The 26408-nt window shown below is 33.1% G+C and overlaps 2 protein-coding genes across 3 annotated transcripts; both read left to right on the forward strand.

Annotated features, from left to right (window-relative positions):
* Positions 1-10311: 10311 nt before the first annotated feature.
* Positions 10312-15557, forward strand: LOC110710770 (probable anion transporter 3, chloroplastic). 2 transcript variants are annotated; one of them, XM_021889110.1, is made up of 8 exons: positions 10312-11017; positions 12814-13040; positions 13447-13804; positions 13900-13944; positions 14036-14182; positions 14304-14441; positions 14800-14833; positions 15000-15555. In XM_021889110.1, exons 1-8 carry the CDS (start codon positions 10595-10597, stop codon positions 15167-15169), a joined length of 1542 nt encoding a protein of 513 aa, XP_021744802.1. In that variant the 5' UTR covers positions 10312-10594; the 3' UTR covers positions 15170-15555. The 2 variants fall into 2 exon arrangements, with proteins under 2 accessions (XP_021744802.1, XP_021744803.1); XM_021889111.1 differs by lacking the exon at positions 14304-14441 and having other exon boundaries at positions 15000-15557.
* Positions 15558-18587: 3030 nt separating this feature from the next.
* Positions 18588-24078, forward strand: LOC110710754. The gene is made up of 5 exons (XM_021889090.1): positions 18588-19065; positions 21086-21163; positions 21723-21804; positions 22916-23064; positions 23708-24078. The coding sequence occupies exons 1-5, from the start codon at positions 18784-18786 to the stop codon at positions 23915-23917; spliced, it is 801 nt and encodes a 266-aa protein (XP_021744782.1). The 5' UTR covers positions 18588-18783; the 3' UTR covers positions 23918-24078.
* The last annotated feature ends 2330 nt before the right edge of the window (positions 24079-26408 follow it).

The following is a 26408-nucleotide window of genomic DNA, read 5'->3' on the forward strand; positions in this document are numbered from 1 at the left end:
AGTCCATTAATGGGCCTCTTACTTGTTTAACCCAATACCCTTGTTGTGTGACCTCATAGGATCCATTCTATTGGGATTAGGACTATTTAACTAGCCCAAAGATCATTTGTCATATCCAGCACCAAATAATGACGACTTAAAAGAACGAACTTTTTATCTCCATAATAGTAATTAATCCTTGATATATCTAGTAATTAATTGCACTTATCGAAGACACAATTCCTTCAAAACAATGTAATTGAATGCTAAATCTTATATACAATCCTTATTGGAATTGAACTCAATTACCAATCCTAATATAAAATGAAATGCATTTAACAACCTTAAATGAGACTCAACTTATCTTAATTATAGTTAAAAACTATTCTTTTATTAATGAAAATATGATAAATAAATGCCAACAACACTTTATGTTCATGATGTCAATATCAGACATTAAGAAATAAAGGTATGACATTAACACCAAATTCAATGACAATACAGTTCTACCCCGTTGCTAATACCCTAAAACACAATCCCCCAAACCCCAAACCCTCTGTTAACCCTAAACCCCAAATCCCATTGCATTATGACAATGTATATGTCAACATTACAATATATATGTTAATATGACAATATAAATAAATAAGATAACTATGTCTATAAAAAAAAACGTATTGCAATATGACAGTGTATATGTCAACACGACAATACATGATAAATGTCATGTTATCATAAATATCATGTCATCATCAGACAAACCCTCTGTTAACCCTTTGTCATGTTATCATAAATGTCATGTTATTCAACCTCATTTGCATAATAACGGACCAATCGTTGTAACGGTCTTGGAAAGGGCGCACCAACGATGTATAAATATGGGCATACAAATTCATACGTACAAAATTCACACCAATATAAAATAAGGGCCCACCAATAAGATTTAATATGGATAAAATTGGTGTGCTGGTCCAGCACTTTGCTGGGCTAAGCGTCACCCAAATGATTATACTACATACCATTTTACTCCTTGTCAGATTATACGACATTCAATTTATCGCTTATTTACCGGAATCGTCGCTTATTTTTTTATCAAGTTTGAGTATTATGCAACATTCAATTCCTTGCTTATCAGGTTGGAGATGAATTTTCAATTATTGGTTCTATACATAGGCTCAATTCTTATAAGACATCTATAATAATAATAAAATTAAATAAATACAGTAAAAGTTTTACAATTTTGAAACAAAGTTGTCCTACTAATTTGAGAACGAGCATTCTGCTAGACGAACAATCAGGGCCGGACCTTATGGTGTGCGCCATGAGCAATTGCACAGGGCCCAAAAAAGTGAGGGCCTATTTTTACCTTCCTTCCCATCTTTGATCAAGCGGTTTATATGAGATAATTAAGAATCAGTCAATCCCTCTCATTAATTTTGGAAAAAATTGCCATTAATTCTTCCGAAAATCTTTTTCCTTCCCAAAAATCTCTCTTGCTCTACATTAATTTGTTCCATATTTCCATGGATAAACGTTCTATAAATCATAAGTATAGATTTTTTCTGTTTGACTCTTCATATCTCCCTATTAAAATTTCAAAACTTCTCCCTAAATCCAAACAGTCAAAATTGATTATCCTAAAAAAAAAAGTAATCAATTTCAAACGGCTAAATAAATTACTCTCTATATAATTTCGTCCAATTTTGAGATCAATTTCAATTTATATGAATTAATCTACAGCTTTGGGGAATTTTTCTGATTATCTCAATTCTCATTACTTTATTAGTCAATAGTCATTTACAACCAAAAAAATTGGTCGATTTTTGCAATTGCCGAACAATCGAATACTTGGTTGTCTCAAATTGAAGGTATAATTATAATTTATATGCTATTTAAGTAATTGTTTATAATTTGTTTGAAAATAAGTTAATTAATATTGTTGTTCGTCATGTTCGGCAGGTATAAGATAGTCTTAAGAACTTAAAATTGCAAGGAGTTGTTTTTTTTTTTTTGAACGGGTGCAAGGAGTTGTTAGAATATTGCAATTGGCAGGAGCTTTTGAGATGAATTTCGGTTGTTTGTCTCCAATCTCCATCCTTGTTTTTATTTTTATTTCATTTTTTTAGCCTCATTAGTTTATATATTGTTCTTGTTCTTGCTTTCTGTTTAATTAGTGATTGATTGATTTGCGCCGCAATTGTTAATTTAAAGATGAGTTTTTTTTTTTATAATTAAAGGGCCTCTTTTTTAAATTTTGCACAGGGCCTCCAATTTTGTTGGGACGGCCCTGCGAACAATCTACCCAAAGCACGAGGATGAAACATGGTAAACATGACCACAATATCTTGGAGCGGCTTTGTCAAAAAAAAATCTTGGAGCTGCATATAAGTAGTAATATGGTATTATGGCAACCTCTAACTGTGGTTAAATTGTATTATCTTATCCTAGTCTACTCTGTAAGCTTGGTGAATGATGAATACTACTTGGTATAATTTATGAATTTATATAGTTTCGACTTAGGCCCCGTTCTCTCCATCTTATTTTTGCTGAACTAAAATTATTTTTACTGAAAAAAATTTATATTTGCTGAATTTAAATTATTTTTACGAACTAAAATTAATTTTACTAAAATGAAACTATTTTTGCTTAATCGAAATTATTTTTACTGATTTTCTGTTATAATTCTTCTTTAGGAAAACTGAATTTTACTGAACTGAACTTATTTTTATTGAACTAAAATTATTTTTAATGGATTGAAATTAATTTTACTAAACTGATCTTATTTTTAATGAACTGAGAGAACAGGGCCTTACTCCATAATCTTTACTAGTTTAGCCCCCGTATGATATACGATTTTAACAAAAAGAGTAATAAAACAAATATAGTTTCTAGCTATTAGTTGAAATAATTTTGGAAATAAAAGAGCAAATCCAAATTGATATCCTATATCAACGAGCGGCGTTGATATAGGGGTGGCGTCGTCAATTCACTCATTAAATGAAGGACAAAGTTGGAAGATAAATGAAAATCCCGTGTCGCCTCTTTTTATGTCCCTCGTTTTGATGTGGGGTCTGATGTACACGACGTTAACAGTCGTTAATGGTTTTGTTTCTCTTTCTTCGAAACCCTAATAATTGTGGAGCTTTCTCTCTCTTCTGCGACGAAGCTCATTAATGGTTTTTGCGCTATTTCTTCGACAATTACACTGAATTAAGTGGATGTACTTGGGATTTTCGATGATCAATAAGGTCGTGTATATCGTATGATGAAGACTGTGGGTTTCGAGGATAACAAGAGTGAAAATGTGATGGAGCTCAATTGCTTTGACAAAGACAGGATCGAAGTTGAATTCGAATCCAAAATTAAGGTATCATTCAATTCGCGTACAAATTGCCGGAAAATGTGATTATATGCATTGCTAGTTGAATTTAGTACAATGAGTTGCAGACGAATGTTATTAAATTGCTTGTATTTCAATTTTAAGCTGGTAAGCAGCAAAATCACGCCCATGAATTATAGAAGTATTGATTTGATTAATTGACCGGCGGTGGTACCGGATTAGAATACAATCATATATGGAAAAAATATTAATTATTAAAGTAATGGTGGAAGGGGCAACAAAACAACCTAAATTAGGAAGGGTAAATGCAAGAATTTATTATTATTATTATTAATTGTTTTGTTTTTTTTTTTTTGGGGGGGGGGGGGGAACAAGGGTAGTCGTGCATTGATTCAAGATAGGTAGGTACAATTTTTTTCTTTCAAAAAAAAGGGTAGGTACAATTTTCTATGGAAGGATTTAGCACAAAGGTAAAAGAAAAAAAAATGGATGATGTCAAATTGTCAATAGTTCAATACTCATTAAGGGTTTGTTCTCATATGTTGAAATTCAGTTCAGTTCAGTTCATGTGTAATGATATTGCTAATGATATAAAGCCAAATTTCAGATGACGATGATGATGATGATGATGATGATGATGATGATGATGACGATGAAGATGACGATGACGATGACGATGACGATGACGATGATCAAATAATAATAATAATAATAACCAAATAAATAATAATGATAATAATAATAATAATCAATAAATAATAATAATAATAATAAAAATAAATAATTAATGATAATAATAATAATCAATAAATAATAATAATAATAATCAATAAATAATAATAATCAATAAATAATCAAAGATCACTAATCCGTAGTTAAACATCACTAATTAATAAGTTCAATTCAGTTCAGTTCAGCTCAGTTCAATTCAGTTCAGTTCAGTTCAGCTGAGTTCAGTCAATGAGAACAGGCTCTAAGTCATTAGTGTAATTAGACAGGAATTTATTTATGATAGCATGATGCATGTACAATATGGAAAGGGAATGATATCAACAACTTTTGTTAGACCTCGTTCACTTTACTTTATTTTTGTTAAACTAAAATTAATTTTATATTTTTGCTGAACTTAAATTATTTTTACTGAATTGAAATTATTTTTGCTGAACTGAAATTAATTTTGCTGATTCTCTATTATGTTTCTTCTTTAGAGTTACTGATTTTTACTGAATTGAAATTATTTTTAGTGAAATAAAATCAATTTTACTGAACTAAAATCAATTTTATTGAACTAAAATTATTTTTATTGAAATGAACTTATTTTTACTAAACTGAAATTATTTTTTCTGAATATTATTTTTTTAAGGTGAACTGAACAAATGTACATCACTATTAAGTACTCCGTATTAAGTGGTAAGTTTATACAAAAAAAAAGTTAGACTAGAGTTATATTTAGACCTTAAGTAAAACTTTTTCTAGATTAGATCATATAAAAAAGTTCATATCATAAAGAAAATGTATTTAAATTTAAAAACATATGTTATTGTTATATGTCCAATTTTTATTGCTACTGATGTCCATTTTATATAGTAATTTACCCTCGTCCCTTGGTCATAATTAGTAGTGTTTTTGGCTCTTTCAAGCCACTTTTATTACTAATTTGTGTTTTCTAGTGTTTTCGTAGTTTTAATTGTATTTTACAGGAAATTGCACTTTTGGAGCATTTTCCCAGGTTTTATGGATCAATTACGGAAGCTAGAAAGACACGGCCACTTTTGAAGCTCAAGATCGGTGAGAGCCGATGATTAAGGGATCGGTATGAGATACCGAGGCTATTGGACGTTTAATCAAGACCCGATGAGGAAACTTAGATTGGGCCGAGGAATTTAGCCCGATCGAAATCCAAGCCTCGAAGAAGACCGGGCCCGATCGGGCAAGCATACGCCCGATCGGGCGGCTGCGCGCATAAAGACCCTCAAGGAAGAGGCGCGCCCGATCGGGTGAGCATAAGCTCGATCGGGCGCGGCACACCAACAACGAGCAAGGCAAAAAGGCGCGCCCGATCGGGCGCATGTTTCTGGAAGGCTTTGTTAGACAAGCACTTAGCTTCTAATTAGGAGTTTTTTTTAGTTGGTTGTTTAAGTACGATTTATGTACGTAATTTTGGATTACCTTCTTTTTTAGATTTTCTCTCCTTACTTAGAATATTTCTCTCTCTAAATTTCTCTCTCAACTTTGTTCTTAATAATTTTCATTAATCCAGATTTCCATTGGTAACTATTTCTCTTCCCTTAATCTTAGTTGTTATTTTGTTCCTTTAATCATGTCTTGCTTTATCGCTTTGATTTGTTTAGTTTTTATTATGTGTGAGTAGTTTATTTCTAGGGTTTATGGGGATCCATAAATAATATGAAGGGGTAATTTATTGTTGTTAATTATCAATGCTAGATTAATTTCCTATTGATTGATTTAATGCTCTGTGACTAAATTTGCGCAGATCTTTTATGCATGAGTTTAACAATATTGATTCGAGATTCGACAGATGAGAATTAATGTTTAGGTGTAGTTTCAATAGGCAGGTTAATTTATAAATGGTTAAATCGAGATTCGAAAGATGAGATTTAATATCGGTAAATTAATTGTGTGATTGTAATACGTAGCGAAAGCCCTTTATGATCTGATTAATGTATGCATTGATGAATGATTATTATATTCTACCCTGGAATATTATTTATTGGTGAACCTATGCCCTAGATCCTTTTATTCATTGTTTTCTCCCTATTCTTAATCTCCGTAATTTAGTTCCTTTTGATTTTAATATATTGGTTACTTCATAAACTAGATTATATTAACTAATTAGGAATAAAAAGACTCGTTTCTCTGTGGATTCGACCACTACTAGAAAACAGCTAAATTCCGACGGAAAATTTCCGTCGGAAACACCCTGTTTTCCGTCGGAAAACCCGTTTCCGACGGAATTTTCCGGAAACACCCTGTTTTCCGTCGGAAAACCCGTTTCCGACGGAATTCCGTCGGAAGCGGTTGTCGCAATATGGTTTGTCGGAAAAATGACCTATTCCGACGGAATTTCCGTCGGAAAAGGGTGTCGGACGGCATATTCTGACTCGAGCAAGTCCGTCAGAAATTCCCGACGGATATGATTCCGCCGGAAAATTCCGACGAAAATTCCGTCGGAATATTCTATTAAAAAAACCAAAAAAAAAACTGCACCCCCACCAGCCTCCACCCAGAACCACCACCCCCACCCGAGAACCACCGCACACCAACCCCAACCACAAACCCACCCTTATCCCACCACCACCGACACAAACCTGTAAATTAAACACCACCACCACAAAACTCAGTAAATTAAACACCACACACCACCACCACAAACCCAGAAAATTAAACGCCACACACCACCACCACAAACCCATTAAATTAAACACCAAAAAACGAAAATTAAACCCATAAACGCGAAAATCAAACCCCAACAAAACGAAAATCACCCAAAATCGAAAATTAACACAAAAAAACAAAAAATAGCCCATAAATCTAAAAATTAACAACAAAATCAAAAAATTCCACACAAAATAAATCAAAACCTGTAGATCTACATATTTAAACAGAATTTCGTTTAAAAAAAACATTAATTTTATTAATGGAAATATATAAATATACAATTATCTAATAAAATTCATAAATTTACATAACAATTACAAAAAAGTAACTAGATCTACAATCTAACCTAAATTAAAACTAGATCTACAAAACAAAAACCTTGAGAGTGGGTAGCTCGAGACGGTGGTTGTCGACTTTGTAATTGTTGCGTCGTTGTTGTTGTGGGTTGATGTTGTGGCGGTCGTCGTTGTTGAGGGTTGATGTTGTGGCAGTCGTCGTTGTTGAGGGTTGATGTTGTGGCGGTCGTCGGTGGTTGATGTTGCGGATATACACAAGAGGAAGATAAGAGGAAAGGAAAGGGAAGAGGAGAGAAGAGGAAATGGAAGAGGAGAGGCGAAAGAGATTGAAAGAGGGGAGGGGCAGAGCCACAGAGGGAAAAGAGATGAGAAGAGAAGAGGAGAGGAGAGAGAAAGAGAATGAGTAGGAAAAGGGGAAAGTGAAAAGGCGGAGAGATGAAAAGGGGAAAAGCTAGGGGCGTCTCTTTAGGGTTTTATTTTTGAAATGTTAATTTTTTTTTTTAAAATAGGACTTCCGACGGAAATTCCGTCGTAAATTTCCGACGGATACAAATTCCGTCGGAAAATTAAATTTCCGACGAAATAATCCGTCGGAAAGTACATATTTTCCGACGGAATAATTTTCCGTCGGAAATTCGATTTCCGACGGAATTTTTTAATTCGTCGGAAATATACGACGAAATATAATTCCGTCGAAATTTTTGGTTTTTCCGACGGAATTTTAGGTCCGTCGGAATTGGACCTGATTCTTGTAGTGGACCCTACTTTCCTATCTGCATTAGTTAGAGGACTTAGGTAATACTTTTGATTAGGGGATAGTGGGATGCGACTATACCCTGTCAGCTATATATATATAATTTCGTAATGTAAGAAATTATGAAAATTATATATTTGGAAAATATACATTAATATTAATATAAAAAACTCCATTTGATACATTTTTTTTTATTTTTTTTATGGATTAACATATAACGTCAGATATTAGTAACTTTAAACCATAAGTTTTCCCTACAAAAACATAAATTTTGTTGTTATATACGTCCCCCACTATAAATTAGATGACAAATCATGACATACATTTTTTTTAATGTTTGCTAAGGCAAAAGTTCAACCGAAAATATATTTGATAATATTATTGTAAAAAAAAAAATACTAAAAGTTGAATTTTAATTAAGTATACATTAAAATGAACTTATTTTTATTGAAATGAACTTATTTTTACGAAACTGAAATTATTTTTTCTGAATATTTTTTTTAAGGTGAACTGAACAAATGTACATCACTATTAAGTACTCCGTATTAACTGTTAAGTTTTTATATAAAAAAAAAAAAGTTAGACTAGAGTTATATTTAGACCTTAAATAAAACTTATTCTAGATTAGATCATATAAAAAAAGTTCATATAATAAAGAAAATGTATTTAAATTTTAAAACATATGTTATTGTTATGTGTCCAATTTTTATTGCTACATATATATAATTTCGTAATGTAAGAAATTATGATAATTATATATTTGGAAAATATACATTAATATTAATATAAAAAACTCCATTTAATACATTTTTTTTATGGATTAACATACATATAACGTCAGATATTAGTAACTTTAAACCATAAGTTTTCCCTAAAAAAACATAAATTTTGTTGTTATATACCAAAAATATATTTGATAATATTATTGTAAAAAAAAAATACTAAAAATTGAATTTTAATTAAGTATACATTAAAATGAATTTAACAAGATTCTACATGGCTAATAATGTCAAAAATCAAAATGTGTCATTGAAACAAAAGGAGGAGATATTATTGAGTCATAAATATTAGGACTAACGTGAGTCCGGTCATACAAACAAAAAAATGCATGAACCTCCGCTTCGAAGAAGATCTCCCAGACTCTTTCTCTCTCCTCTCGATTACCACCAATTAGCTCTCATGCAAATTGCATCATAATTCTAGATCACACCCTGTTCTTGGATCAGTACTCCACAATGACCAACATTACACTCCTCAACCTCTCAAAGTTCATCACCCCAGAATACTAAGCTCCTGTTGCTTAAACCTCCACCTTCTTCGCCTGTAAGACGGTCACCAAGGTTCAATTGTGTTATTTAATCCGGGAATTGTAATGTTTATGCCTCTACATTGTCGAAATCGAATGGAAAGACGGTGAGAAATTCGGAATCGAGGAAATTAGCTTTGAGTTTGAGCTCTGATTCAGTTGTTAATGGTGGTAAGAGAAAGCAAAATTCTATGATTGATCGAGAGTTTATGAGGCGGTCGTCGAGGTTTTCGACTTTCAAATCAGAGATGAGCGTTGAAATCGATCTTAAATTAGGGGAAAAAAACGCCATATTGAAGCTGATTGAATCTCCGAGATTGTTGCTATATTAGATCTTAATTGTCATATTTTAGATTATAATTGTCATATATTAGATTATAAATATCAGAAATTAAATCATAATTGTCAGAAATTAGGTTATATATACTACAATATAAGATATTAGATATTAGATTATTAATGTCAGCTATTAGTTTATTATAATCAGGTATTAGGTTTATTTTGTTTGGTAATAGAATAGTATGTTTATTTATTTTTTTTTTTTTTTATAGTGTGGTTAGGTGTTAGGAATATTAGTATCATGTATTAGAATACTATTGTCAGATATTAAAATATTAGTGTCATATATAAGAATATTATTTTCAGGTATTAGAATATTACTGTCATGTATTAGAATATGATTGTCAGATATTAAAATATTAGTGTCATGTATAAGAATATTATTGTCAGGTATAAAAATATTAGAATATTATTGTCAGATATTAAAATATTAGTGTCATATATAAGAATATTATTTTCAGGTATTAGAATATTACTGTCATGTATTAGAATATGATTGTCAGATATTAAAATATTAGTGTCATGTATAAGAATATTATTGTCATGTATTAGAATATTACTGTCATGTATTAGAATATTATTGTCAGATATTAAAATATTAGTGTCATGTATAAGAATATTATTGTCATGTATTAGAATATTACTGTCATGTATTTGGTGTTGCGGGCCTCGTGATTGGGTTTAGTTAACCCGTGCCTTTTTGTTGGACTTTTGTTATTGAGTCCGGTCTCACGTGAGTCCGGTCTCACACAAAACCTTTTGTAAATATTACTCTGTAAAGACAAAGGACATCTATTTAAATGAGAGTATTAAACTTTTATAATTTTAATTACTAGATTATCTTACAATTTACATACTTATGGTTGAAATTTTGCACATTGATTGATTTGATTGACAAACATTTTTTTTTCCTAAGGAAATGATTGACATTTGACAAATATATTTGATCGAAATAATGCAAGTAACATGCGACATGAGACACACAAATACACAATGTTTCGTGGGAAATTCCTTTAAAAAAAAAAAAACGATTTTGTCGAGTAGCAATCACCAAGGTAATCAAATTTGGCTCATCCAAAAAAGACAACCATGAACCATCTACTTCTCAAGCTCTCCTACCAAATCAAACTTAATTGCACTTCTCAACATTGGTTTCTAATCAATAACCTCATAAAAAAAAAATGGCAGGAATAATTTCATCATCTTCTTACAACACTCATCACAAACTTCTACTACAACCATGTCATCATCCATCATCACAAACGTTGCGCCGGCAAAACAAGAATCCAATAAAAACTTTAACCAAAACCCGAATGATGAAAATCGCGGAAGAAAGATGTGGAATGAGATATATGGCGGTAATGGGTGATAAAAATAATGGTAGAGTAAGGCGAAGATGGGCGGAAGCGGTGAAGTGTATGGCGGCGGAGGGAGGAGGAGTGAGTGGTGCACCACTAGTGGTGGAGAAGTATAGATATACGGTGGTTTGTTTGGTGGCGTTTGTTATGTGTCTTTGTAATGCAGATAGGACTGTAATGTCGGTTGCTATTGTTCCTTTGGCTCATACTAATGGTTGGTCCACTTCTTTTGTTGGAATTATTCAGGTAACATTATAATTTAAGGTTATTTCTCATCAATTATTGGGTTAATTTGGTTTTTGGCTTCAGGGTTTTGTTAATGGGGGACTCATATTTATGATTGGGAATATTGTTATTTGGTTTCATGTTGTTTGATATTTTATTATGTTAATTAATACAAGTATATAGTATGAATTGCCTTAGTTGTTTTGAGTATAGTTTGATCACATACAAGTTTAATCAAGTTGCGTTTATAATACATATACATAATTGACATGCCTAATTATAGAAATATTGTCAGTTAATCAATGAGGTCTTTGCGTAGTGGTTAAGACTGAGTGTCTGCATACAATAGGTTACAGGTGTAAATCCCTCTAGCCAGATTGACATTTTCAACACAAATAAACTTATTTTCAACCCATGTTATTAGTTTAATACAAAGTACAAAGTATAATTATATTACGGAGTAGTTAGAACAATTGAGGACTTCTAGGTTCCAGGTTGTGGCCATGTGGGTTATTCTTGAAGCCTTTGGGTTCTGAGTTGAGTATAAACTAGTCACCTCCCTTAATTTTTTTACCAATAAGGGACATTTGTTCTTGAAACACACATGGGAAACTATAACGATGATTATAATTATATTAGTAGAAACAAAACAATTTTGTACATATAAATTAATAAATACATTGTGGAAGCATGATCTTCCGAAGTAACACAGTAAGTGTTCCATATTGATAAAAGAATGAAGATGTTAAACACTTGATAAAGTTAAGGGGTTACTCCTCTTATTACCAAATGGTTTTTGGATAAAACTTCCTAAAACCCGTGAAATGGACTCTCTCTTGGTGACGGGTGTGACCTATGCCCGTATATAACAATTAACATGTTATTAGAGCCAGGTGTACGATTAGGATGACCATAATATACTCATGTCACTTGTGAGGAGTGTTCCTATATTGGTATAAGATAAGAGAGTTATTGCCATATGATTTTTGAATGGAACCTCCTTGGAATTATGAAGTGGACTCTTTCTCTCGTCTTGGTGATGGGAGTGGCCCTGTATTGGACTTATGAAGTGGACTCCCTCCCTTGGTAACGGGTGTAGACCCGTATTTGGCATATTGTGTTCCGATCCACATATTATCAAATAGTTGATGCAATATTGCAGTATTTGATTCAAGGAACTCCACACATTCTTAATGTATGGTTCCACAAATTTTCATATTCCCAAAGTGTTGATCTGTTGTATGGTTGATATTTTCTACCAAATTTCTTTACATAATTATTTATGGTAGCCTCCTTGTTACCTCCACAATACCACATGAGTATAAAGGAATAACTTATACTTGCTTGAATAAATGAGCCTTGAACTTGCAGCCTTTGGGTTGTGAGTTAGGGAGTAAATTGCTACCCTTCTTCCCAGGCCATTGTTTATCTTCACTATGACTTAACAGAATTCTTGCCTGCAATGAAGTATAGATTGTGTTCGAGTTTGAATTAACGCCTACAATTTTATAAGATAATGTTACTCGTCTACTTTTATATACCTTAAATTAATTTAGGGAAAACCCCCATCAACTTGCTTAATAATCTGGTTTCTTGGTCTATATAATGAGCTTAGGCTAGATACATATGCATGTCTACATTTATAAACATGTTAGATACGGAGTTTAAGGAGTATTTACTGATTCATGTGACTAGCCATTGACTCTGCTAATCATGCTAGATAACCAGATGATCAAATTATGCATTACTAAGGGAGTAAGGACATGCAAATGCTATATCTGAATGTATCCATTTCATATAATTTGTTTTGCGTGCAGTCATCATTTCTATGGGGCTATATAATATCCTCTGTAATTGGTGGAGCAATAGCAGACAGATTAGGAGGAGCACGAGTAATGGCATGGGGTGCTGGATTGTGGTCCTTGGCCACTCTTCTTACTCCATGGGCAGCCAACCACTCTGCTGCCACCCTCTTGGTTGTTCGTGCTGTTTTCGGCCTGGCAGAAGGAGTAGCTTTCCCTTCCATGAACATCCTCCTATCAAGGTAATTCCTTCTTTATCAACGGCCATTATCTTTATATGTGCACAAGTCTTATTTTAAAATTATGCACATCAGTTAAGAGGAATTTTCAACTTAGAAGTTTGTAGTCGTGTCTGCTCCCCACATTGTTTATTGTTCCAAATCTACTTGTTTTACTTTCATGATAAAAGGAAAATATTTTGGCTACTCAATTAACAAATAAAGTACAGTGATGGCAAATTTCTTCTGATAATGAAGAAAGACTAGAACAACAGAAGATTTTGGTACTAGTTTGTATACATTCCCGACTGATAAGACATGATTATAATAGTTTAAAGTTCTATTTTAGGCTATCACCTTCTATTTTTTTTTCAGAGAAAAAAAAAAAATTAAGAAGACAGGTTGCTTTGATTACCTTTACTTTGATTAGGTGGTTTCCAATCCATGAGCGTGCAAGAGCTGTGGGAATCTCCATGGCAGGATTTCAACTTGGAAATGTAGTAGGCTTGTGCCTTACTCCAATTTTAATGTCAGTAGTTGGAATATCAGGACCTTTTGTGCTGTTTTCTTCTCTTGGACTACTTTGGCTGGTGGCATGGGCTTATGGAGTTGGAAGTGATCCTAGAAAAAGCCGTTTTGTCAGCAAGTTAGAGGTCCAACTTATCGAAGCTGGGAAGGCCGTTGATTCTTCTAACAGCAATGGCAAAAGCCATCGTCTTCCATTAGTCCTTCTCTTATCAAAAAAGCCTTTTTGGGCAATCCTTCTTGCCAATATTATCAATAATTGGGTAGGATTATATTATTATACTTCAAAAGGTCTACAAAATTGAGGAGCTTACAATCTGATCGAATAATTAATGCCATATATTTCTTGGTTTATCAGGGATATTTTGTTCTTCTTTCGTGGATGCCTATTTATTTCAATACTGTAAGTATCATGTACAGTACATGCTGCTCCCTTTGTTATTCAAAGGCATCCATTCAACTTTCATTGACGGGTTTTAGGCTGTGGAATGCAGGTGCTAAATGTGAACCTAAGAGAAGCGGCATGGTTTAGTGCTATTCCATGGGGAGTGATGGCAGTATCGAGCTTTGTTGCTGGCTCAGCATCTGATCATCTAACCAAAGCTGGCTATTCTTTGGTATTTGTTCGCAAAATGATGCAGGTAATTTGTCCCTTTTAGTACTTCCCTATGCATTCTTCTGTTTACAGATCATGAATTTCTGCTTTTCAATTGTTAGGCATATATCTGTTTTTAATTGATCATGTAGTTATGATGTTTGCAGTCTATAGGATTTATCGGACCTGGATTATCATTACTTTGCCTAAATTATGTCAAGACTCCAGGAATTGCATCTGTCATTCTTACAGTTGCTCTGAGCTTGAGTTCTTTCAGTCAAGCTGGGTATTTCCTCAATGTACAAGTAATGACCCCTTGTCTCTTCTTTCACACCTAAGTTTTCTTTCTAAGTCAGTCTATGCTATCTTAATGGCTGTCAGCTAAGTCGATTAAAAATAAGATATTTGAGCCTCAGAGAGTATAAAGTTTGGTCTTGTGTTAAAAGTGATCCCTTCACATATTTACTGAGATGGTGGTATAAACCTGTATTCTAATGTAATTTTGGCTCGAGGCAATATTGTCTGAAAATTGGGTCTTATAGTAAGTTATGGTCATGTTTTAACATGCTCTCTCTAGAGTGAGAGTACACCAACTCAACAATTGGTGTCTGGCATGGAATTGCATTAAACTGTCCTGAAAATCTCACAAAATTTGTTGTGCAGGATATTGCTCCATATTCAACAGGGCTTGTTCATGGTACATTATTGATCTCTTTCTATATATATATATATATATATATATATATATATATATATATATATATATATATATATATATATATATATATATATATATATATATATACGAGTAGCATATAAGAGCATATTATAGGATACTGATTAGCCCAAATTCTTATCAACAGGTATTACAAATGGAGCAGGGACATTGGCTGCAATAATCAGCACCATTGGTGCAGGCTACTTTGTGGAATGGCTTGGATCTTTCAAAGCATTTTTGACCTTGACAGCAATGCTTTATTTTGCTGCGACCATCTTTTATAATCTTTACGCCACTGCAGAACGAGTGGTTTGATATCCGAGCTAACCGAGATCATAAATTGTACAGATATGTTAAACTCAATTTCTCAATGTTGTAATTTTTTTTCCTCCCAGTCTGATGTATTATTCAGCCTAATTATTCGAAAATGTGTATTTGTAACTCAAAAATCATAGAGAGTACAAAAATGGAACATCTTGTTTCTTTTACTACCTCCATTTCTGAAAGTTCTCAACATTTACGGATTTTTTAGCGTTGTTTGCTGAATAATCCTTGGGATTTTTTACGAAACTGAGCCCTATTAGCAAACTATTTACGAATATAGACGCGTGGCCAAACTATTTACGGAATTGAGCTTCTGAGGTAAAACGCTGCCTCGGTCAGCGTTTTACCTCTGTTATTATTTTTTTTTTAAATTTCTTATTTAGTGAAATGCAATTTTTTTTTAAAAAAAATATGGAAATACATAAAAACGCTGCCTCAGTCAGCGTTTTTGTCCTTAAAACGCTGACTGAGTTAGCGGTTTTGCCTGGTATATTTTTCGCGCACTCACTCTTCCTCAAAACAAAAAACTCAAACTCACTCTTCCTCACTTTTTATGTGTTATCGCAGATGACATGGGACCCGTATGAAGCTGATTTAGTTGCTGCCATGCCTCCACATCTGCTAGATCATCAGGCGCAGTGGCGTTCTAGGGTCCCCCTGATTTGTTTTGAGGTCGTCGAGGGTCACCTACCAGATCGAGTCATGCGACAGTTTGGACTACGACAGACTGTCCCCCAGCAGTGTGACACTAGTGCCCGGCTGCACCGCATTGACCGTCGGGGAAAGAGCGACAGGAACTAGCGGACGGAGCATGCCCAATACATTGACTTGTGGCATCGACGGTTGGGGCTCGTCGTCACTGGTGACCCCATCCACGGCGTTATGAATCCATACGATCCATACATGGAGTGGTACATGCGGATTACACGACGTTTCATCAACCCCAGCTACACACCGCCATCCGCACATTACCATCCATCCTTTGACGTGATCAGGGGATATGTAAGTGTATTTGATTAACTTATTTTTATCAATTTTAAATTTGTATATCATTCAACTAACAAATCCTTAATTACTGCAGGCGTTGGATATGACGGCGATGGTTGTCGCACTGTCGGACGTCCTTCCAGGCATACCTGAGCCGCCCAGAGCACAGGTCGAGCGGGTGCGAGATATGGGCATGGCTACCTTGCAGAGATATGATCACGCCTATCTCGTCCACCCCCGGGAAGATCATGGCGGCCACTCTAGTCACTCACAGTTCGAGGCTGACCAGAGTAGCTGTGGGGGTGATCCTTCGTCATTCACGGGCGCAGGGGAGTATGACATTCGCAGTTCCGCGCCCCTACGTCATCCTGATGACCCATCTTCCAGCCAGCTGACTCCGCCAGTACGCCCGAACCCATTTACCACGGTCCGTCACTACAGCCGTCGTCAAAGGCCGAGAGTGGACATACATGATAGAGAGCCGTTACACCAAATTGATGAGTCAGAATAGGATAGAATTATCTGATTTATTTGCTGTAATGACCTTCTCTATTTTGTTGTACATAACACTTACATTACATTATTATTTGAATAATTATTTGAATAAATTTATGTCTTGTTTGAATTTCAAATTCCTTATTTGTCCACGTTTGACTCATTTCGTTCAAAATAAATTGTGGATGTGGAGGTGGTGGATGTGGAGGAGGATGGGTGGTGGAGGTGGTGGATGTGGAGGAGGAGGGTGGTGGAGGTGTTGGAGGATGTGGAGGAGGAGGGTGATGGTGGTGGTGGATGTGGAGGAGGAGGGTGGTGGTGGTGGATGTGGAAGAGGAGGGTGATGGTGGTGGTGGATGTGGAGGAGGAGGGTGGTGGTGGTGGTGGTGGATGTGGAGGAGGAGGGTGGTGGAGGATGTGGAGGAGGAGGGTGGTGGTGTTGGTGGATGTGGATGTGGAGAGGGTGGTGGATGTGGAAGGGGGCTGCACTGGCTGCTGTTGGGGGCCTGTTGTTGCTGGCTTCAGCCAGCAGATAAAACGCTGACTGAGACAGCGTTTTATGCTTAGGTGTAAAACGCTGACTCAATCAGCGTTTTTCTTGTATCCATAACAGAGAAAAACGCTGACTGAGTCAGCGTTTTACTGTATTTCCAATTTTTTTTTTTAAATTTGTATTTCACATAATACGAAATTTTATAAAAAAAAATAATAATCAAAGGTAAAACGCTGACCGAGGCAGCGTTTTATGTCAGAAGCTCAGTTTCGTAAATAGTTTGGCCACGCGTCTAAATTGGTAAATTGTTTGCCAATTAAGCTTACTTTCGTAAAAAATCCTAATCCTTGCATACTGTCTTATCTAGCTTTGTTCATTGAATCTTCTTGATTACAGTATTTTTTTTAGAATATTGTTTTATTGAGACATGAGAGGTTGTGCATCAATGAACCTTTATTCATGATTTGGCATGATTTTGGCCTCAATTTATGCCAACACATTGTTGATTTACTTGGAAATTGACAGCTTGAAAATATCAAGTGTAAAAGATCATCAATTTGTATTGATTGTAATGATATATTTTGTTGATTAGTAATGTGTATAAAGACATCAATTATGTTGTGTAGTATGAATCTTTCAAAATTGTAATTTCATGTATTGACCATGATATAATCATGTCGCCACATACCATCCACATTGTACATCGACCACATGTCAGTAAACTATGGTTTTAACAAATTAATGGATTGGTTTTCCTTTTTCTCGATTTATTTTTGGTGAATTTAAGTAATTTTTGATGAAAGTAAATTTGTTTTCAAAATTTTACTTGTTTTTGTTTGAATTTTTGCTAATTACTTTTAATTTAATATTCTTTACTTAGCTTATTTTTGCTGGAAAATAATTTACTGTACATACTAAGGCTATGTTCACTTCACCTTAAAATTATAATATTATGTAAAATAAGTTCAGTTCAGAAAAAATCAGTTATGTTAAAGTATAATTATAATAAAAAATCAACAAAAATAATTTCAGTTCAGCAAAATTTATTTAAGTTAAGTAAAAATAATTTAACTTCAACAAAAATAATTTTGTTTCATTAAAAATAATTTCATTTCAGCGAAATGAGGTGAAGTGAATGGGGCCTAAGTTTTTAAAATTTGACAAAACATTTAAAAAAAAAATAAATGCAATACATATAACTAGAGTTGACAAATATGCTATGTTTTGTTGCATTTGGATAATTTTCAGAACGGATTGTAAAACCCTCTATTAATTTTCATTTAATTACAATAGAATTTAAATTTGTGGCTTCAAAATCACAATCCATAACAGTTAATAAAATAAACCGAGTCATAAAACAATACCGTGGTAGATTTAGATTCGGAAGGACACGCTAGCGACTCGAGAGTGTCCCACACTTCCGTTACATTCACGACTTTCAACTCTCACTCTCACTCTCACTATCACAATCACACTCACTCCATACAACTATTACAAAATTACACACTACTTTTAACAAACTACTAAAACTCCCAATTCTCTTCATTCACTCTGATTATTCCCCAGAAAATAAAATAAAATTCAAACTCATAAAATCACAAACTTTATAACTCCAATTTTTAGAACAAAGATGAAGACACTAAAGCCCAATTTCACTCTCTCTCCAACTCCAACCCTCTCAAAATCTTCATCTTTTCATTCAAAACCACCCCAAAATTTAAGGAAATGTTCCCATTATTTAAGGGTATATACCCTTAATCCCATTTCATGTTCTTCTTCTAATAAGGTATCACCTCCTTCTGCTCGAACTTCATCTTCTTCTTCGACTTCTTTACTGGTTTCTGGGGTGGGTCCCACAAGGTTTAAGGGTCATTCTTGGAATTCTGAGGTCATGGAGGAAAACCTAGAAAAGGTGTGTTTCTGTTTCCCAGTTTTAGACTTTTTTGTGCTTTTTAATTATACAAACTTAATTTATTTTGTTGTTTTTAATCTACTCTCTCCGCCCCAAAAAGAATGACCGGGTTGATTACGCGGGTATTAAGACCATTCTCAGCAGTGAGGAAAAAAAAAAACCTCTCAATCTCTCTCTCTACCCACTTTCTCACTCCTCCCATACAATTTCTCTCATCAAATGTTTTTTTCACCACAGCAATGAGGAGAAAAAAAACCTCTCATCACTTTCTCCTCCACTATTTTTTAATTTATTTTTTAATTACGTTTAAAAATAATTTAATAAAAATTTATAATTACGTTTAAAATATTAATAATACTAACTGGAAATTTTTTTTATAAGAAATAATTATAATAATAATAATAACAAGAAGAAATTGGGAAAATATGTTAATTTTTCTAATTTATGGGTTTTTTTGAAAGTATATCAAAATGCATGTCTATTTATAGAGAAAAAAATTTTATGGTCGTTGGTGAATTTTTTTTTTTTTTTAAATAATTACAACGGTTATATTTCAAATACAAAATATAACCGTTGTAAAAAAACAACAAAAGCAGTGGGGGCCACATGTTACTGTTCATCACCAAAAGCCCTCAAGTCTTTTCACTCATCGGTGAGTGTTTTTTCACTCACTGATGTAGTGTTCGGATTTTTTTTTTACACCCTTATTTTTACTCGTGAGGGCTTTTCTCCTCACTGCTGGGAGTGCTCTAAGGAAGTTAAGTAAAAAGAAGAAAAATATATTGGAAAAATAAATTTACATAGGATTTGTAAAAAAATAGAAAGAGAAAGTAATAAAATAACATGGATAATAAGATTTTTATATGGGGAAGCTAATTTTGTACAAATATTGTTGCAAATTGATGGTGTTTTAATGCAAATGGGTCATTCTTTTGACGGAGGGAGTATTTAATATGACCATCTACCGATGTACGGAATTAATAGTCGTATTGATAGAGTAATTTGATGATTGAAATAGTAATGTGACAACTAAATCGGAAGTACGGAACTGAGGTATGGAGGTAGAATAAGTCATATGTATCCTTAAAGGATATTTATATATTATTAAACATGTTACAGTACTTATGATCTCCTGAAATCAGGAGAGAATCTCTAACCACTTAAGCTATCTCTCACTCTCATTTATTTTCACTCTCATTTATTTTAATATGTTGTATCATTAGAATTGCAATACTTTTTATTGTTACACCATTTTGATTGTCTGCTTATACTGGTATAACATAAACAAAAACTATATACCAGTACAAAGTATAAAACATTGATCCTTGGATTAGTTTAATTGTACATTTTCGATGTATCAATTGTCAAAGTTGTACGTCGTAAAACTCCTAATTTTGGTCTAATTGTTGCAAAGAATATTACTAAGCACACTCTCAATATGTACTTGCCACAAATTTTAGGCAATTGTGGATGTCGTTTAATTTAGTTGGTTAAAAGTCTTACAAGGTGGTACGCTAGTGCTTAAGACTTGAAATCAAATTCTGTGTATATTATTGCTATTTGTGACTCTCTTTACTCCAATTTTTTTTTTTTTTTTTTTTTTAAGTTCTCCCTTGCTTTCACTATCACTCTCTTTTCTTGCGCTAACACCAACATCCCTAAGTTTGATGTCCTTCCTTAATGTCATGTTGCATCTCTTAAAACTTCCAATGACTTTGCAACTTGTCCTTCATAAATGTTGTCTTGCAACACCTTAAACATGTATATTATTTGTTTTTTTTTGTCTGTTTATTTGTTGTTGCAAAATGTATATTGATATTGTAGAATGAATTAAAGAAATTAGCTAAAATGATACTTGTATTATATTTAGGATCAAAAAGAGTGAAACAAAACTATTTGCACTTTTTCCTCGGCTTGGAGGAGTGGGGGTGGAGGGGTTAAAACTGTTGCATTTTTATGTTACATTTATGTCCAAAATCTAGTTTGTAATATTGATTGGTTATTTTGGGTTGATTGATAGGTTATATATCGATGTCGATTTGTGACATTTCTTGGAGTATTTGGTTCCTTGATTGGGTCAGTTCTTTGCTTCATCAAGGTAAGCTCTAATTTATGCTCTATTGAATTTTGTTCTTGAGAGTGCATCATCATATGATATGTATATGCTACAGGGTTCATAATCTAAAAAATATCTCGTTTTTTCCTCTTAATGAACGATAACATGAGTGGTTCTGCCTGCCATGTTTCAGAAGGCCTTTACTAATTCTGTAGGGTGATTGTATACTTGTATTTGATCATGATTTCTTGCATGGATTAAACCTATTGTCATTTGTTTAAGTTTGAAATTTGTATATATATATATATATATACACGTAGAGTTTAGCATAGTACACAGTAATATATTTTGTCTTTTCATTAGCTTTGGTATCTATCAGATGATGCAGGGTATACTAATTTTATTAACCTGAAGTCTTGTTTAGTATTTAATTTTTGAACTATATGTCTATAAGTTAAGTTAAATTTGAGGTTTTGCCTACATGTCTCTCTAACTTTCAGTTATTGGTCATATGGTAGTGTTAGGCCTGTAAGCTCAGTTTCTCTTTTAACTTCTAGATTTTGCCTACTTCATGCCACTGATACAGTCTTCTTGGATGTAGGGTTGTGGTATTGTGGCATCGTCTTTCTATGAATACTTTGCACAGAGTGGGAAGGTGATTGTCTTGGTGATTGAGGCCATTGGTGTGTTTCATGAACATCTTCATTTGTTGTTTTAACAGGGTTATTGTGACAATGTGATTGCTTTTCTATGCTTTTCCCCTGTAAATTTTATCCTTTCTATTGTTCAGGAGTAAATAGGGAACACCATTATCAATAATATTACATTAATTTAGCATTCTAAAATCAGTTATTCAATAGAGTTTGGGAACTTCAGGAACGTAGATATATATGATTTGTGAGGTTACCTTTCTATTGGACTTAGAAAATAACTCAAATAAGTACTTTCATGCCCCATCTACTGGAGGCCATTTTTGAGGAGTTTTAAGGCCCTTTCTTTGAGGATTATTTCTAAAGTGATGGGATTTATTACTATTAGACCAAAATACCTCATGAACAATAATAACTACCCCGATTACTCTAAAAAAGCTTCTGCCATGTCCAAGGTTATAAATTGTCAGATATAAGCAATTTTACACCTGAGGTTATGGAAAGGGTGTTTTCAATCGACCCTTAGCTTTATTCACTGTACAATAGCTATAAGTTGCTTCAGAATGAATAGCAGGCTTTGCCTTTTTAGCCTTTGTCATTATTCCTTGTAAATTCTAACTTCATTAAAAGGAGGTAGCCTGCACTGAACGACTTCCACTGTCCTTTTCTGATTTTCTTTCTTCTTTTATCCTTTCCTTCTTTTTAACGAAATTTGCTTCGGATATGATGCAAAGTGTGAAGTCGTTGGCAGCCTATCCATTTTTTTTGGTTCGGTTGCATTCGTTTGAGCTTCACCAGGGCTCTTGGTAGTTGCTGTGTAATAAACATGAATCCTTTTTGTCATAATTTCTTATTTTACGAGCTTCCATTTAATAGTCTTTTTCTTAACCTTAAATAGACGGAAGAAAGAATAGAAGTTTATAATATTGATCTCAAGTGAGTAGACACTATGCTACTACCCTTAATTGTCGACGAATGCTTGTGTATGACTTTCTAATTTATGTTTAATGCTGGCTCTGCATGTTACATTGCCTTAATTTATTTCATTGCTTTCCATGAAATAATCAGGCCCTTTTTCTGAATCATAATTACACTTTCATTTGTGAGGCTTGAAATTTACTTTGTCATATTATCATTGCTACAGATATTTATCTACTGGGAACAGTGATGCTTATCTTTGGAATGGGTCTCTATGAGCTCTTTGTGTCCAACCTTGACATTGCAAAGTCACTGTCAGAAGCGAAGCATCAGCATCAGCATCGATCAAGTTTATTTGGCTTATTCCCTTTAATGGTAATTATTCTGTTCTTTGAAAATTTAATATTGTATTTAGCTATGCAGTAAAAATTTGGTTTCACAGTAGAGACTAGAGATCTGATTTATATTGATCAATGAAAACTATAAATGTCCCTCTGTTACAGGGGAAGAAAATCTAGCTTTCTCAAGAGTATTTTGTGGCTGCAAAATACTAAACAGTGTAAAAAATTTAGCAAATCTTCGTCTGGTGCTATGTTTGATTTCGAAGAAGATAAATTTAACTGGATTTTACTTTGTGGAACATAATTTAACAATTCTTCTTCTTTTTCTTTGTCTTGAACACCTTAATCCCAGGAGGTCACCCATCCTAGTACTACACTCAATCATTGTTGAATCTTTATATTCCATTATTTTGTTCTTTGCCCGAAATATTGAGTGGGGTGGAGAGAGAGCTGAGTTAAGGCATGTGTCGGATAATTGCAAAATCTTCACGTTAGCATTGTCTTTTTCACCCTTGGGAAAACTATTTTCAGCCAAACAATTTTTTTGATCTTTTATAACCAGAGAGGAAATCCTGAAAACTACTCTGTAAAAGGACATCTCGCAACCAACCACAGCCTTCAGACTGCTCTCAGTCTTGCTGCCCTGGATTTAATATCTTTCTTCCTTTAATGTGCAGGAACGACCAAAATGGCTGGTAATTAAGTCAGTTAGCGAGCTGAAGACCAAGGTAGGACATGTAATTGTGATGCTGCTCCTGATAGGGTTGTTTGACAATAGTAAGAAAGCAGCTATCCACTCTCCTACTGATTTACTTTGCTTCTCAGCTTCTGTTCTCCTTTGCTCTGGTTGCCTTTTTATGCTCTCTAAGCTTAACGGCTCAAAATAAATTTGGTACATGATGTTGTAACTATAGTAAGAAAAATGGCATATTAGCAGCATGCTTATAGGAAATGTTTTACCCCTAAAAGCTGTACTGTAATCATATGTGTATATATATAGGCTGTTATGGAATGAGATTATAATAATTGATCAGATGACCCAGCATAAGCTAAGCATTCCAAAAATTGGCCCTAGTTTTTTTCCAACCTGGTCATGTTGGTTGGAAAAATTGTTTGGGTTTGGGTTTGGGTTTGGGGGGGGGGATATTTGACCCTGCAACTTTGGAATATTTTATATTTGACCTTGTCATGCTTATATATATATATATATATATATATATATATATATATATATATATATATATATATATATGCATTTTAGAGTTTGTATCCCTCTTTTGATATGATCAAGATAGGAGCCTGATTTGGATTCTCTTAATAATGATTTTTATTTTTTATTTATTTAAAAAAAATTATTTTATATACTACCTCCGATTTTTTTAAGTTGCAACTTTGGAATAATATATATATATATATATATATATATATATATATATATATATATATATATATATATATATATATATATATACTAGTTTTGTACCCGTGCGATGCCCAGGTTTATTGAATTTTAAGATAAATTTTTAATCTATATGTCAAATTTTAAAACATATCATTGATATAAAATTAGTTAGGAATTGATGTGTTTTTGTGATGATTTAAACTATATAGTAGGCATGTAATGACTAATAATAACATTGGTGAAAAACATTTCTTGACCCGTAACCTGAAGTAATGATCTTGTCCGAAATGACTCTAGATTGTAAAGTGTATTATATTGTTTTAATTGATTAGAATATATTATAAATAATGGATGTGGTGCATTTTGAGCTAATTCCTTCGCTCCAAAAAAATACTATGATACAAAAAATAAATTTATGAGTGTAATAATTTTTTTTAATAAAATTATAATTTAATTTGTACATATAAAATATTGATACTTTATCGAAAATAAAACTCTAAATTAACAATTTTATTCTAAAATTCTATCCAAATTTGATTGAAAATAGATTCTAAATTATTTTTATTATCATACTAATTGAATTCTATATAACTCTATCCTATGTGGCGCGACACTTAGCAAAAATTGGAACCCAAGTATCGCTATTTCGTCGCCTGGCTAAAAGTTTAGCTTTATGTATTAGTTATATGATATATATATATATGGAAAAGTTAAAATTATAAAATAAAGGTGGATTATTATCCTATTCAAAAGTCCCTCCATGATTGGTTTACTCAATTTAAAAAGAGAATATGAAATGAAAATTATTTGGGAAAATGTTGAAAATCTTCACTTAATATAAAATGTTTGAGAACTCCTATGAAGGATATACCCCATCTAGATTCTAGTTTACAGATATGATATGGCTCAAGGATTAAGAAAAGGAGAGTGGGGGAAAAGATATCACCATGATATACTTTATTTGGGCCAAAAATGAAATAAAGAGAGGATTTGAAATTTTTTTAAAGTTTTGTGGGGTTAGATAATGTTGGTGGGTAGATTTGTTATATTGTTTGTTAAGAGAATTGTCAAGCTATAACCTTTGTAACTTGACACAATATATTAGATTTTGAAACTACAACCTCTTTTATTAACAAGTAACTTTGTAATTAAAGTAGGCTCCACATGTTCATCATTTTTTGAACATATTTATATATACTACTTGCATTCTTTTTATTTACCTATTTGCTTATGTAGCTTAATTTTTTTAAGCTAACTTGGCCTTTTACACAAACTATGATTTGGCTACAAGAGTTGGTGTACAATTCCAATGGCTTTTCAATATTATTGTTTTTTGTAATCATTGTATTTGTTGCCCTATAAAAATAAAATCACAACCCAAGTTGACTAGATAACAAAGTCAAATTTGGATTGTAACTAGGTTAACTCAACTTTGAGATTAACTAGATCCAATTAAACCCAAACCCTTTTGCACTAGCCAAAATTTACCCTAACTATTTTATTTTTTATTTTATTTTTTTTGACAAACACCCTAAATAATCTAATAATCCCTCCGTTTTTTTTATATGCATCACTTGGGAATGTACATAGTTTTAGGAGATAAATATAATATTGTGAGTGGATGAATAAATTATTATAATAAAAGTATGATGGGAACAATGAAAGAGAAAGTATGTGAGAGAGAATAGATATTTTATTATTTAAGTGGGGACATAGAAGAGAGAGAAATGATAAAATAATTTGAGTGAGGTTTAAAGTAAGAGAGAGAAAATAATAAAATATAGTATAACTTTACCAAATATAGAAGTGATGCATATAAAAAAAAAACACCCATAAAAGGAAAGTGATGCATATAAAAAAACGGAGGGAGTATAAGACAAACCAAACTTGGGAAAGAACAATATGACCTAAGATGACCAAAAATTGAAAATGACTCAATCTATTTATAACACAACTCAAACTCAAAAATGCTCTAA

Source organism: Chenopodium quinoa, unplaced genomic scaffold (genome assembly GCF_001683475.1).
Source record: "Chenopodium quinoa cultivar QQ74 unplaced genomic scaffold, ASM168347v1, whole genome shotgun sequence".
NCBI classification, from domain to species: domain Eukaryota; kingdom Viridiplantae; phylum Streptophyta; class Magnoliopsida; order Caryophyllales; family Amaranthaceae; genus Chenopodium; species Chenopodium quinoa.

Excerpts from the sequence above, each read along its gene's own strand:
- LOC110710770 (XM_021889110.1), top strand. The coding sequence starts at position 10,595 with ATGGCAGGAATAATTTCATCATCTTCTTACAACACTCATCACAAACTT. Across the intron at positions 11,018-12,813 it reads CTTTTGTTGGAATTATTCAG|TCATCATTTCTATGGGGCTA; the intron begins GTAACATTATAA and ends TTTTGCGTGCAG. Across the intron at positions 14,183-14,303 it reads TTGTTCGCAAAATGATGCAG|TCTATAGGATTTATCGGACC; the intron begins GTAATTTGTCCC and ends TGATGTTTGCAG.
- LOC110710754 (XM_021889090.1), top strand. The coding sequence starts at position 18,784 with ATGAAGACACTAAAGCCCAATTTCACTCTCTCTCCAACTCCAACCCTC. Across the intron at positions 21,805-22,915 it reads CTTGGTGATTGAGGCCATTG|ATATTTATCTACTGGGAACA; the intron begins GTGTGTTTCATG and ends TCATTGCTACAG. Across the intron at positions 23,065-23,707 it reads TTGGCTTATTCCCTTTAATG|GAACGACCAAAATGGCTGGT; the intron begins GTAATTATTCTG and ends TTTAATGTGCAG.